General features: G+C 41.0%; 1 protein-coding gene across 1 annotated transcript in view; it reads left to right on the top strand.

Moving 5' to 3' along the window:
- Positions 1-14,503, top strand: part of SUCO (SUN domain containing ossification factor) — a 40,354-nt gene extending 25,851 nt beyond the window's left edge. The window contains exons 15-24 of the mRNA XM_052666699.1: positions 307-372; positions 3,303-3,377; positions 3,962-4,058; positions 5,023-6,186; positions 7,112-7,199; positions 8,830-8,934; positions 10,659-10,813; positions 11,135-11,226; positions 12,329-12,384; positions 12,542-14,503. Coding sequence (XP_052522659.1) covers positions 307-372; positions 3,303-3,377; positions 3,962-4,058; positions 5,023-6,186; positions 7,112-7,199; positions 8,830-8,934; positions 10,659-10,813; positions 11,135-11,226; positions 12,329-12,384; positions 12,542-12,988 — 2,345 coding nt within the window. The 3' untranslated portion in view covers positions 12,989-14,503. The remainder of the gene's footprint in view (positions 1-306; positions 373-3,302; positions 3,378-3,961; positions 4,059-5,022; positions 6,187-7,111; positions 7,200-8,829; positions 8,935-10,658; positions 10,814-11,134; positions 11,227-12,328; positions 12,385-12,541) is intronic.
- The last annotated feature ends 16 nt before the right edge of the window (positions 14,504-14,519 follow it).

Genomic DNA, 14,519 nt, shown 5'->3' with positions numbered 1-14,519 from the left:
GTACACAAACATTTCCCCCTTGTTGTCCAGCCCTCATGAGGAGGAGGGTGGAAACCCTGTGTAAGCACAGTGAGCTGTTGGCTGCGTGTTTCTGAATGCAGGGAATCTGAGGATCGATCTGTGAATCTCTCTGTATTTCTGATTGCATTGAGCTTGTGATTTCAGTGTGCCATCTCTGTATGTATTTCTGTAGCTGTATTTTTGCACTGTCAACCGAACAGCATTGAATGGAATGTTACAACTTGAGGTTTATTTTCATTGTTCATGACATTTTATTTAATAGTAATGTGTTCTTTTTTTACATAGATTATCCATTGGATTACAATACAGGGGAAGAAAAATCTTCAAAAAATCTCCTTGGTTCTGCTACAAGTAAGTGTGACTGACTAGATAAAGCTGTGCTGAAATAAAATGAGCTGTTTCTCAGTGGGATGACGTTTCCACCTGCAACATCTATGACATTCTCTGTGATTTTTCTGCTGAAACCATTTGTTGTGATTCCTATTTAATGACATAGGAGTAAATTGTAGCAGTTACAAGCTGGGTTATCATTCTCAAACTTTATTTTCTGTGCATAAGGATACTTAAAACACTTAAAACACTCGAGTTTTACATGGGGCTTTAAACAACCAGTATTAACATGCAGTAACACCTTAATTATTCAAAACTTGGAAATCCATGCATAATTAAGGTGCCTTTTTGGAGGCAGTATAAAGATTTAGTTCACAGCCTGAGCAGAGGGGATGGAGGATGCTTTCTGAGAAGAGCTTATGCAAATCTTGAAGCTTCTGTGTCCTTCGTGAGAGCTGTGTAATTTTTTTGGACAGAACTAATGGGTCTTGGCCATCTCTTGTCACTTTTCCCCTTGGAAAGCCTCCAGATGTGGGTATTGTTTGGCCAGGTATACTTGAACATTCCATTTTAATGGTATTCTTACCTTCTGAATTATTTAGGATGGTATCAGGTGCCACACACCCTCTTCTACAGGGCTCTTACCCTGTGCCACTCTTCTTTCTGGCACAGCTAATGAAGATTTTTTGGCATCGTGTAGATGTTCAGTCACGTGAATGTTGTTCAGGTTCAAGACAGCAAGTTTAAGGGCTCAGGCTTCTCTTTTGTTTCCTAACATATAGCAGCTGCAGAGTTCTTCACTGCTGATTCTGAGGATGATTGTTGCTTAAAAAGGTCGTGGCTGTGAATGTTGCTCTGCTTGGTGCTGTTCTGAATGGGCCGGTAGTGGAAAAGACAGTTTGTTTCCGAATGCTTTCCTCTCACAGGTGCCAGAAAGCAGGATGCTCTTCCATGACAATACTTATCTTTTACCTGTGGCTGAAATAAAAATTACAGAATGTTTTTCAAGTTGTAGTCACACATCCAATTCACAGCTGCTGTATTCCAGATCTTTTGTTCACAGTCTGAAAAAAGGAATGACTGCTGTAGGGTGGTTTTGTTTGTTTTTAAGTGTATTTAAGACTGTGATGAAAAGATTTGGAGTGCCTCTTCATGCACTTCTACTGCTTTATCAGCACACCTGAGCACTGAAATTAGCAGCGCTAATTACTTAATCCTGGCTGGTATATCTTGGTTTTGAGACTCATCTTCAGAATGTATGCTCCCTTTTTTCAAGAATACCAAGTTTGTTTTGGGGATTTGTGTGTGATTGCTTGAACGCACAAGTCAGACATCCTTCTGCATTGTCTTAAAATATGGACTGAAATGCAGTGAGGGAGAAAGATTATGGAGGAGGTGGCTATAATGAGCTTCTGACATATTTCAACTAAGCAATATTTTAGTCTTCTGCTAGTCTGGCTTGTGAAGGGAACTGTTCTTCCAGCTATTCTCGTAAGACTGTCAGGCTTCTGTAGCAACCTTTAATTCCCCCCTTTTTCCTTCCCTCTCCATCAGTAACAAGAAAAAAAAATAATGTTTGAATAACTTTGGTTACCAGCTTTTCCAAGAAAAAAACCTCAGACGCAGCGTAATTCAAGAATGTGGTTTCTGATCCATTTGAGGGGAAAGGCAGTACTGAGTGTCTGACAAGAGCTTCTGAAGTCTTGAGTATTTTGTCAGAAGTTCTGAAATAACTGTAAATTTGACCTTGTGCACATAATATATGGTATGTTTGTATGTTGGAAGGTAGAGGAAGAATGAGCAAAACAGGGTTAATTTTTGTATGTTTACAGCACTGTTGTTCATTTTCTAAAAAATCCCAGAAATTATGTTTGTTTTCAGTATCAAGGGCAAAAAGTTGGATATATTTATCATATATGCCTGTATAGGGCAGACCCTCTTTGCCTTTTACTTCTGTGATTTCTTTTTAGGGGAGAACTTTAAATATTTTGAATTGTTACGTTGCTTTGTGTCAGCTGAAAGTAGGTTTGAGGATTTGGAAGGTTTGCAGTGACTGTCAGTTCAGGTTAATTTTGAGTCCTTGTTCTTCTCTATCAGTCCTGTTGTGGACATGGTGTTTAAAGGCAGAATTTTGTCTTGCACGCACAGTATGATAAATATTTTATGATAAATATGATAACACTTCAAACATTATCAGACCTGTTCCATAGTCTGAGTATTACAACTCTAAGTTTCTGGCTGGAAACCTCCCTCACTCATTCACATGCTCAATGTACCTAAATAATTGTCCGTTTGTCTTGCTGTTTCCCAGTTGCAGTGGAGTAACAGTCTGTGCTTCCCACCACCACTTGCCTTTGATGTCAGAAGGTCTGGCTGCGTGATGCAGCCCTACCATAGTTGGTTCAGCTTTTTCTGTGAGGGAGTTTTGTGCGAGGAGGCCAGGTATTTCCTTTCAGCAGAAGTTGCCAAAGCTAACACAGGAAAGCTACATCTAGAGTACAGTGTAAGGCAGTGTTTAGAGATGTGTACTGACGTGTGCATAGCCAGCTCTTTGGTTAGCTGCTGGAGCCAGCTCTAGTTAAGTACCTACACAGAGTGGTACTGTGTATTGAGATTCTCTTTTTTTTGTTGTTGTTGTTCAGTGTTTGTGAATCCCATTTGCCATGTAAACTTTATTTTAGCTTCCTGGAAGCCAACGGAAAAAGAGATTTCTTTGCCAGTCAGTCTACTGATTAGCTAGCAGTTTTTAAATACAAGTTTCTATCTTTTAAAAGAAATCTCTTATCCTTAAAAGAATGGTGGAGCATTCAGTATGGTAGAATGATTGTTTTGTTCATTTTAATATACTGTGATTTGTTTCAGGTGAGTGTTACATAACAGCAGATAGCAGTGTGATGTGATCTCTGAGCCCTCTGAGTATGTCCTCATTGATCACTTGGTTTCCATTTCAGATGCTATCCTCAATATGGTGAATATTGCTGCTAATATGCTTGGAGCTAAAACTGAAGAAACTTCTGAAGCTGAAGGTATTTTTATTTTTTGGTTACATTAAAAGCATTCCAGGAAGCCTCGTCTGATTGAGCTGTAGGTGGTGTCCTTGTTCATTGCAGGGGAGTTGGACCTGTAAGGTGACCTTTGAAAGTCCTTTCCATTTCAAATGATTCTGTGATTTCTTTTGGGGGTTTCTTTTGTTCGCTTGCTAAAATTTTCCAGGAGGAGTTGGAGGATGTGCAATTAAATGATTGTTCTTCACCTTCTTTTATGGCATGTGTAATCAGTGTTGTAGAACGCTTACCCTGTTGACAGCAAAAGTTTAATTTGCTGAGAAAGGAACAAAGATACCAGATACTTGTTCAGCCATATTCTGCTTTCTTACTCTTACACAGTTCTAGTTGTAGAATCTGACTCCTCCCTGGAAGTATTTTAAGGCTGTCCATAGCATCTTATACACAAACTGTTGCTAGTACTTTCAATTAACTGGAACTTTAATGACCTGCAGTTGTTACTGAAGAAGTGTTAACATCTAACACGCATCCCCCCCACTCCTAAATATGGAAGGCAAACATGATTCTTGAATCTTTGTCCTATTCTTTCCTCCATCCTGCAACAGGAAACAAAAGTATATCTGAAAATGTCACTGTCACCACTCCTGCAAGTTCAACAGCTGCACCGAGACTGCTTGAACCAACTCCTGTTCCTTCACCAGAGTAAGCTGTGTGTTTTTCAGTGTGCTTGTAGCACAGACTAGCCCATACCAGTCAGGCATCTTTGGTAGTAGAAAACTCAGATGTGGTTTGCTGCCTAAAACAAGTAGAAAGGAAATAGTGGTGAAGCAGGGAAGAAGTAGTAACCAGGAAAAATGTTTGCTTTAGTAACTACTTACAGCTCTTTTCATTATATGCTTTAGCATTTGATTAAATATCAAAATGCTTCTGTAACGTTTTCAATTATTTGTATTGTTTCATTTGGAAGCAATAAGAGAATAAAGAGAATAAGAGGAGCTGTTCTTTTTCTATTTTTCTATTAAAGATTCTGGGGTGGATGCTGGCTTAATATTATTTGAGGTTTTGCAGGTTGTCTCCTGCAAGGGAGACTAATTAGGAATGGAATCTGTATTTCTGAAACTTCAGTCAGATTGTACTGACAGAAGTTTGGAACCGTATGTTGTAAGGCTCTCCTTGATGAAAATATGTATGCAAATGTATGGACTGAGATGAGGAGGGGGAGTATATCACAGATATGTGTTTTTCTTAGTTGGTTAGTTGTTTAGAGTTGATTTAGCTGCTTAGAACTGAGTCTTTTTCTGTGTGTGGTGGTATTACGGCTTCTCAGCACTCTGAGACTGAGGGAAGTTAGTTGGAATGTTTGAAGGTTGAAGTAGAAGAGCAAAATGCTTGCAGTGTGAAAACTTAGTGATAGTTGAACTGGTAACCCTCTTTGGGGGTAAGGAAAGAGGGGCCTTTCTGATTGAGGAGTTTTGCTGTGTCAGAAGCCACAGTTGAAAAAATTGGGTGGCAAATCAAGTTTGAAACATATTGGGGAAGAATAACTTGCATGATTTCTGACTACATTCACGCTGACTTTTGATCATGAGAATAAACTCTGCAGTCTTCTAGAGCAGGCGTGTAAAGCTGTTGAAGTAACATCCTGTGTTTAACTCTCTCCTTGTAGACTTGCTGCGACAGATATTCCCCAGATAGATAAGGAGCAGTTACGTGTGGATTTGACGAAAGAAAGTCCTATTGTTCAGCTGGTACAAGAGTATGAAGAAGACACAAGCCAGTCAACAGTAACCTTGTTGTCTAGTGATGATCAGGAAGAAGAAAAATCTGCATGGTTTGAACTTGAGACAGACACCTATTGCTATGACTTGGCTACAGTTTGTTGCATTTCTACTTTTACGGAATATCTGTTTAAATGCTGTTCAGTTACAGTAGCCATGAATCGGCAACATGGTAAAACTGAAGGGAAACAAGAGCCAGATGGCTCTGCTCATGCTCAGCTGCCACAGGTCGTTCTGCCTCAGTCTGTCCCTGTGTCAGATGAACTTCTGCCTGAGCAATTAGACACCAAAGCTGACAAAGTACCCGGCTCTACTGTGGCAGTTGATTTTAGCAGTGTGGTTCATGAGATCATCAGTAATGAGACTACAGCTACTATTGAATTGGAACCAAGCCATCCTCAAACTGTCTCTCAATCTCTGCTCTTAGAAGTTACCTCAGAAGTTAAACCTTTGCCAACGACAGAGATGGTGCTGGAGCCTTCACAAGAAGAGGCAGCCCAGGAAGCACCAGGGGTCACTCCTCAGGTGGATTCAGCTGAAGTCAGTGCAGCAACAGAAAAGGCTGAGAGCTCTGTTGCAGAGGAAGCTGTTGTAGTTTCTGAAACCAGTGTGACCACTGAAGTAAAGGAGATGAGCAGCAGGGAGACTACCGCTACTCCAATGATTTCAAAGCCTACAGAGACTGTTCTGCAGCCTGAATATACAGCGGGCATCTTAGCCAGTGATGCTGGGGAAGGAAAGGAAAGCCCTCCAGAAGTGCAGAAACCTGTTTCGTCTCCTGTTGAGTCTTCTGTATCTGTTGAAACAAAAGAGGAAGATCAGGCAACCGAGGAAGCTTTTATGTCAATTCCGGTCTCCGGAGGTCCACAGAGAACAGCTACAGACTTCTATGCTGAGCTGCAGAATTCAACAGATCTAGGCTATGCTAATGGAAATCTTGTTCATGGGTCTAATCAAAAAGAGTCCGTCTTCATGCGCCTTAATAACCGCATAAAAGCCCTGGAAGTAAATATGTCTCTCAGCAGCCGTTACTTAGAAGAACTGAGCCAGAGGTGAGGTTGGGGAAAGGTCTGCAGTCTGTAATTGTGGTTCCAGCCAACTATTTTAAGGAATTATTTTATATTTGTATGCAAAGGATTATGTGGAAGTTATTTCAAGGGGAAGCTTTATGGAAAACTGAGGCGATTAGCTGATCTTGAAAAGCTATCAGAGATCTAGATGTGTATGGGTAGCTAGGGTGCCCCTTCTGTATTTTCAGCTACAGTCACCTTTATTTTGTGTTGAAGAATATTGAGTGTTGTAGTTGGGTTGGGGTGGTGGTGGTGGTGGAGTTTTTCGTCTTTTTTATTTTTAAAGGATGAAGTGTTGCTATCTTCAAGTACTACTCTTCTCCATAATTCCTTCTGCCAAAGGGCACGCACTCCTGCTGCTGTTACATTCAGTAACACAGGCCTACAGTGCCTTTTACTGGATTATTCAGTTGCTTGCTTCCTATTAAACTACTGTGTTATCTGTAGTAACTCCTGCTGACGAAGGAAGCATGGAGGAGGAACCCAGAACTTTCTGTGAGGGATACCTACATACTGGTGGTTTATCTATGATGGACTTAGGATAAGCAGGAAATGTACCTGTCTAAGAGCTGGTTCCAGAGAAGGACTCTACTATGTTTAGCACTCCATTGTCTCTCTTGGCAGTCACTGCTTAGCAGAAAATTCTCTGTAGTGCCAGTAAGTCAGCACTCAGCTATTAAGGTGCTGTGAAACTATATTTGACTGTAAGCTTAGAATAAAATCACACAAAGTAGGTAGATGTGTGACTGTATTTGAAGCTGGAAAAGGGATACCACTTGAATCTTAAATAAGCTGCTTTGGACAAAAAACAGTTTCTCCTTGCATAGTAGCACATAGTAGACAAGCCTAATACTGAGGGGTTGTGTCAACTAACATGTCAGGTCTTTGTACTTTTTTTTTTTTTTAGGTACCGAAAGCAAATGGAAGAAATGCAGAAGGCTTTCAATAAAACAATAATAAAACTTCAGAACACCTCAAGAATAGCAGAAGAGCAGGTATGATTTGTTGAAGTAATTTCCTAGTTAGGAAATGCTGCTTCTGAGAATGTTACAAGAAGGTACAAAAATACTTTTGCTACTGAAGGCTTTTCTTAGCTGCACATCTGCCTTATAAAGCAAGTCCATTCCGCATTTCCCAAATTCTTCCTTGTAATAGAATTTTGCAGGCATGCTCTCAGACTCTTTTTATAATAAAGTTATATCCAGTTTGTTTCCCAGTTTTTATATTTGGGGAAATGTGGTTTAACTCAGCAGGTGCTCAGCACCATGCAGTTGTTTGCTCACTCCCCTGCCTCCCAGTGGGATGGGAGGGAGAATTGGAGGGGGGGAAAAAAAAAACAAGGTAGAATGTATGGGTTGAGATAAAACTACTTACTAAAATAAAGGGGAAAGGATAATAATCATGACACACACATACATGATGCACAGGTGATTGCTCAGCACCTCCCAGCTGATGCCCAGCTAGCCTCTAAGCAGCGAGGGAGAGAGAACTCCTACCCCCTTCAGAACTGCTTCTGCACAGTATCATGTGTATGGAATATCCCTTTGGCCAGCTTAAGTCAGCTGTTCTAATTCTGTTCCCTCCCAGCTCCTTGGGCCCTGAGCTGAGAATGGCCTTGGCTCTGTACAGCATAGCTACAACTGTAAACATTGGTGTATTATCTACATTGTTATTCTCCTAGAACCAAAACCTGGCATCACACCAGACACAAAAGAAAACAGTTCTGTCCCAGCAGAGACTAAGACAGGGAAAAAAATCAGCTGTCAGTGTGATTAAAGGATGTGGGAGCTGCAGTAGAGGTTTTTTTTTTTTTTCCTGTTTTCCTGCACTGCTCTCCTAGCTTTTGTGAGCTTTCAATTGCAGCATTACCTGTGTGCTAAATAATCACAAAAGCACTTGTGCACGTCACAGCAAGTTTAATCAGAAACTCTCTGAAAATCTCTGAAGTGCTGCACTGGGCCTGTAGTGAGCTTCTCCATCAAAAGCAAAGAAAACTGCAACTTTCCTTAGTTGACGTGCATGTTCTTTTTCGCTTGTTTTGAATATTATCAAATGCTGGTCAGTCTGAGGGCTCTCTTCTTGGTTAACCTCCTTGATGCTCTGCTCAGCTTTCCTACTTTCTCATAAGATGAAGGATCTTGTAAGGGTGGCAGGAGAGGATATCTTCAAAGGGCTTATTGCTGGCTAGCTTGGGCTCCTGCTTCTAAGGCTAGCCACTTGATCACAGAGCAGAAGCAATGTTTCAGCCTTTAGATTTCAGCTTTGTCTGGTGATCTGCACATGTTTTGGAACATGACAGTGCTTGGCTTCCTGATAGTCATTGCACAGAGCTAACTACTAATTCTGCCTTTAATAAAGGTAGTAGTAGTCACTGTAATGAAAAACACTAGGCATAATGTTACAAAACGTTGTTGTGTAAAAATGTTGATGTTCTGAAGGCTTTCTCTGATTAATGTTACATAAACATTTTGAAATGTTAAGTGAAAGTTTTGTTGGAAACGTGCTAAAAGGATCACACGGCTACCCCATGCCTGGCTCTGTCAGATAGAATGCTGATGTTGTGCAAGAGTACGGGATAGTGGAACCCTGAACTAAATAGCATGGGCATGACTCTCCTCAATACAGGATCAGCGGCAAACAGAAGCAATCCAGCTGTTACAAGCACAGCTCACCAACATGACGCAGCTAGTTTCCAATCTGTCAGCAACCGTGGCGGAATTAAAACGTGAGGTAATTATAAATTAGCAGTATGGTGCAAGCTCTCGAGCCAAGGAAATGGGCGCATAAACATATCTCAGTTTGAAGAGGCCTTAAAGGTTCCTCGGTTTGAGGAGTCTTTAAGCAAAGCTTTTCAGTCGTTGCTTCCAACCTGCTTCGGCAACTGGCCAAGGGAGGAGGAGAAAGGCTGAGTATTTTGAGTTGTCTTGCGCACAGCAAAATTGGTAATAGTTTGTACTACAGCCCTGCGAGTCCTGAAATTGTGATCGCAGCTCGTGGTAAAAGAAGGAACTTGCTTGGAATAACTGAATATCTCAGCCTTCCTGTATTACTTTACAGTTGATACGGTCCTGTAAAATGACTCAGTGAAATTAGAAGGCTAAGCTCTGAGTTTGCAATGGCAGCAGTAGGATTTGTTACACACAGTTTGAAACATGATGGGGGTGGGGGAATGATGCATTCTATTCTTCAAGAACTTCCCTGGCATCTAATGTGTTGCATAACAAGTTGTATTGCATGGCTTTATCTGTTTCTCAGCTTCAGTAAAATGGAGGTACTTTACATTTCCAGCACTTACATTGAGCACTTGAATATTAACAGCCTTGCAGTAGGAGATCTAGTGTGAAAGTGTGTCTGAGCGCTGCTGGATCTGGACTGTAATAATAGATGAATGTGCAGAGCATTGTGCTTCCCCCTCCTCAGTGGCAGACCAGCATGTCTAAAACACCCCTCTCCTTCGCTCTCTGGCTATTGTGATGTGTGTAGATGAGGGGAATCTTGGCACCAATATTAGGAGTATTTCAAATGTTTACGTTCTTCAGCCTGAGATTTCAAACCATATTTTAAGTATGACTCTTTTTGTGCATGTTGCCAAAAGGTGTCCTGGGCTGTTTTCTAGCACTTAGTGACACCCTTGTTGACGCCTAGTTGGCTAAACACCTGTTAGTGAGTGCTGTGCTTTTAAATAGGATCTGACCTTGGTGATCATCAGGCTATGACAGGCAAGTGTCCTGGGATTTGAATACGTACTTTCCCTAAACTCTAGTCACCAGAGTCAATTTGTCTGAGACATTTCATCAGTACAAGATGGAAAGTCATGTTCCTGGTCTCATCCCTTAGTGCATTTGAGATAGATTGGTATAGGACACTGCTATTTATTTTGAAACATAATTTGCTGAATTTCAGCTTCTGTGTAATTCTAGTAATCTTCATCTGTGAATGCTCAAAAAGGAACATACTGGCAAGATCCTGCTAGGATGTGAAATTAAATAGTCTGGAAAATATAACCCATTGAATCAAGTGAATATAATAGGATTCATTCAGTACTGCAGTGACAAGTGATGAAAAGCATAATGTTGAGATATTTTGTATCAAAAGTGAATCAAAACTTAACATTTCCACAATAGGTTGTGGGAACTGCATCACTTTCAGAAAGACTTCTATATTCATTATAGGGGCAGCTGCTTCTTTAAGCAGCAGTGGTGCCGTAGTCAGTGGAATCTTGTCCCACGTTATCAGATAGTGATTTTCAGCCTTTAGTCCTCAAATGCCACGTAGCTTGCACTAAATCAAACCTCTGGGAAAACTACTCCAACTTGAATGTTAGCGTGAAGTAGAAAAACAGGAAAGGTGACTTAACGTATCAGCTGCTCTTTTGAAGTTCTCGTGTTGAAAGCAAGGTAATAGAGCCATTGCATTGCTGGTTAGTCTTTAACAGCTGTATCAAATTCTTCCAGGTTTCTGATCGACAAACCTACCTTGTGATTTCTCTGGTTCTCTGTGTCATTCTGGGCTTGGTGCTTTGTGTGCAGCGGTGCAGAAGCACATCTCAGTTCTGTGAAGGTTACCTCTCAAAAATTCCTAAAAGTAATCACTACCCTAGCCCCAAAAGGTAATGTATTTGAGACTTCATTGTTTTTGCAGCTTTTGTTGATGTTTCCTAAATCTGCTGGGGCTGGCAAATCTGCTTTAACCCCAGATTTACTTTCTTGATTGTAATGCGCAGTTACTGCTCTGTAGCAATTGTGGAGCCAGAGAACTTAAGATGCCTTGGTAGCATGTCTTAAAGGCAGTGCTGTGCCTGTTTGCTTGGCCTTCTCAGGCACCTGGGTGAATGACTGATTCTATTCTGCCAAAAATGCTTCTTAATGGGAAAATATGTAGTCGTGAGAAAGACACGTTTAAAAAAGCTTTGTGTTTTGCATTGCTTTAGATGCTTTTCCTCTTACGATGATATGAATTTGAAAAGAAGAACTTCTCTCCCACTGGTCAGATCACAGTCTTTCCAGCTATCTGGTAAAGAAGGTATGATCCACCTGTAAGACTAGTATTGTTCTGGCACTATATGTTGTGTGTTTTATTTGCAAGTGTGTGTATGAAAATGGCATCGGGGGTTCATGTCAAAGTGTGCTGAAGTGTAGTAGTTCACTAATACGTTCTGTGCAGCAGGGTGGTTCATTAATGTTACCGCTCCCAGAACGGTGCTAAATTAGGCTAAAACACTAAATACATCATTAGCATTTTGTAGAGTATAAATGACAGCCTCCCTGAGATATGTAACAATCGACGCAGGCCTACAAAGCTATGAAGCTTGTAGGAAGTGGTATTTTTTAATGCCAGAAACCAAGTCTGAACGCCCTACCTCTTGGAAGTCCTAAGTAGTCAATCTTGAAACTTAACAGGTATTTATGGATCCAAATTTATCAGCTGTATTAAGAAAATGTACCTCATTTGTCCTGGTTTGACTAAGAGGAGCAATCTCATTGCTTCAATATTTGTGTTAGATTCAGAACAAGTGAATTCTGCTTTCTTAGGTCATCATTGTCATGCAAAAACAAAAGTGGTGCAGCATTATAGTGACATTAACTACTGGGTATGCCACCGATGCAGTGCTTCCAGGTGCATCAAACCAGCTTCACAGTTCTTGTACAGTGAATAAAACTGCATAGAAATCCATTACTTGAATTGAAATGTTATTAGGCTCAGAAAAAAAATGTTCAAAACGTTGATGGAGGAATGCTGATGTCACATCAGTCTGAATGTCTGTCCTGTTGATGGGTGCTTTTGCTGCTAGGTGCACGTTAAGCACTATTATATTGCTAGCAGTTTGTACATTAGAAGCTCATTTCTGCCAACTGCTTGTTCCTTGTCCCAGAGGGTGTTGTGTGCTCTGCTCTTATGGCCTCCTATGTCAGAATGTGAGATGTTTTCAGGTGACAGCTGCCATGTCAATGAGGGGGACTTCAGTGTTGTCTTCACTTCTGTGTACTTGTGTTGTCTATAAGTTTATAATGGCAGCAAAAATGTGTGATAAATGGCATATCTTATCCTGTGTAGTTAGAACGGTGTTGTTCTGTAACTGGCATTGTCAGTTAGAAGTGCTGAATGTGTGTGCCCTTTCTTACAGTGGATCCCGAGGACCTGTACATTGTAGAACCCCTGAAGTTCTCCCCAGAGAAGAAGGTACAGTAGGTGCAGGGATGCAGGCTGAGTGCGAGCACCGTTCTGCCTGCAGGTGGTGCCTCTCAGCTGCTCTCTGCTGCCCTGCTCCCCAGGGTTGGGTCTTAGCCCTGCTTCCCTTTCAGAAGCTGACTGTTTCTCTTTTTACTTGTGGTTTCAGAAAAAGCGTTGCAAATACAAAAGTGAAAAGATAGAGACTATCAAGCCAACGGCAGAGCCTCCCCATCCCATAGCCAATGGGGAAATAAAAGGAAGGAAGCCGTTTACAAACCAGAGGGACTTCTCTAACATTGGGGAAGTTTATCACTCTTCGTATAAAGGCCCTCCATCTGAAGGAAGCTCAGAAACATCATCGCAATCTGAGGAGTCCTATTTCTGTGGCATTTCAGCTTGTACGAGTCTGTGCAATGGACAAGCCCAAAAGACAAAAACTGAGAAGAGGGCCATAAAACGAAGACGGTCTAAAGTTTCAGACCAAGGGAAGCTCATAAAAACTCTAATACAGACTAAGTCAGGGTCAATGCCAAGCCTGCATGACATAATCAAAGGCAACAAAGATATAACAGTGGGAACACTTGGTGTCACGGCAGTTTCTGGACACATCTAAAACTAGCTGAACTTCTCAAACAGGAGAGTGTTTGTTCATTTGAGAACAGTCTGTGGTATTCTGTGGGAGGATGGTGGGAGACGAAGAGCTCGACTAATTGGAAAGTATTCAGAAATTTGGTTTCTGCCTTTTTTAAATAGATGGGATTGTGTCAATCTTGGCTATAAGCTGCAGCTTTATGAGGCTGAAAGTTTCCTATGAGAACAGCATGGGGGGAGGGCGGGCAGGGGGGTTCATTTTTTTAAAGGTTTTTTTTCACAGTTCCTGGGGCAGAGATTTTTTGAAACCCAGTTTGTTGGGTGGAATAGGGATAAAAGCCTAATCCTCTTCCTTCAGCTTTGTTCCTATTTCTTGCACCTTCCCATATTTATGTGCCTTTTGTCTATTTATAATGCCACTGGAAGAGGGGAGATACAATTGTTTGTCATTTGATTTATTTTGTAATTTCTCTAGCTTTTTTTTTGTTTTTGAAGATGCAACACTACAGTGCTGTAAAGGGACGTGTTGGCTTTCAGCTGGACTCAGTAATGTGGACTGGATACTGTAAAAATACTAATAGATGGACTTGCCTGACTGGATTCTGGTTTTGCAAACTCCATTGAGAAAAATGTCTCACTGGGAATGGTAGTTACGTTTATCTTCACCTGCAGGTACAAAGCAGAGCTGTAGCCTGATGTGCTGAACAGATGACAGTTGCTCCTTAGTGTTTCTTGTGAACATCTTGTGACAACGAATGCTTTTGTTATCAAAATCGACTGCTGTAGTTTTCCAAAAGAGCCGAATGGAGGGCACTCCATTTGTTTCTGTGCTGAGAGCTGGGGAGAAAGCTCAGCTGGAGAGCACGAGGGTGCGTTGGGGCAGACAGGCAGAGTTTTCCAGAGCAGCTCTGGGTGTGCTGCGTTTGCAAAGCCTTGAAGTCTGACCGGTCGGGTTGGTTCAAAGTGGGTATTTCCGTAGCATTTGCTTTTGTATTGGCTAACAAATGTGCAGTGTTTGTATGGTTGATATTTTCGTACAAGAGTTTTTTTTATTTTTGACTGTGACTGTATATTTGGATACTATAGGATGTGTGATTGGGAAAATGTTGTGTGTATCTGAGTGAGTGGAACAAAAGGTTGTTCCTTTTGACAAATGTTACAGGTTCACATTGTAAAAAAATAAGTTAACTTATTGAGCACTTTTAGTGGTACCCTTTTTAACAGATCTAATGCCTTTCCTTGGTATTGTATGTGACTTATTTAAAACCGTTGTTTTTGATGTTTTGTTTTGCTGCTTTCTTGTTGGTTTATGAATACGTTAAGGTGATGTACTTTTGGATTTGATCTGCACAATTAGCCAGTCAGAGCACATGAACCAGATTTGTTCAACCTGGATTTAAGAGTTTTAAACCTGGATGAGGAAAATGCATACCTGAGTGCAGCATATGTTGTTGTGGAACAAGAGTTTGTAACTACAGAGCTGTAGTGCCATTAGAAACTGTGAATTTCCAAATAAATCTGAACACTTTGTCTTTAATTTAGTGGCACTTTTC

Source organism: Tympanuchus pallidicinctus, unplaced genomic scaffold (genome assembly GCF_026119805.1).
Source record: "Tympanuchus pallidicinctus isolate F22 unplaced genomic scaffold, pur_lepc_1.0 scaffold7, whole genome shotgun sequence".
Taxonomy (NCBI): domain Eukaryota; kingdom Metazoa; phylum Chordata; class Aves; order Galliformes; family Phasianidae; genus Tympanuchus; species Tympanuchus pallidicinctus.
The sequence above is the reverse complement of the archived record's forward strand: the minus strand, read 5'-3'. Positions and strand labels throughout refer to the sequence as shown.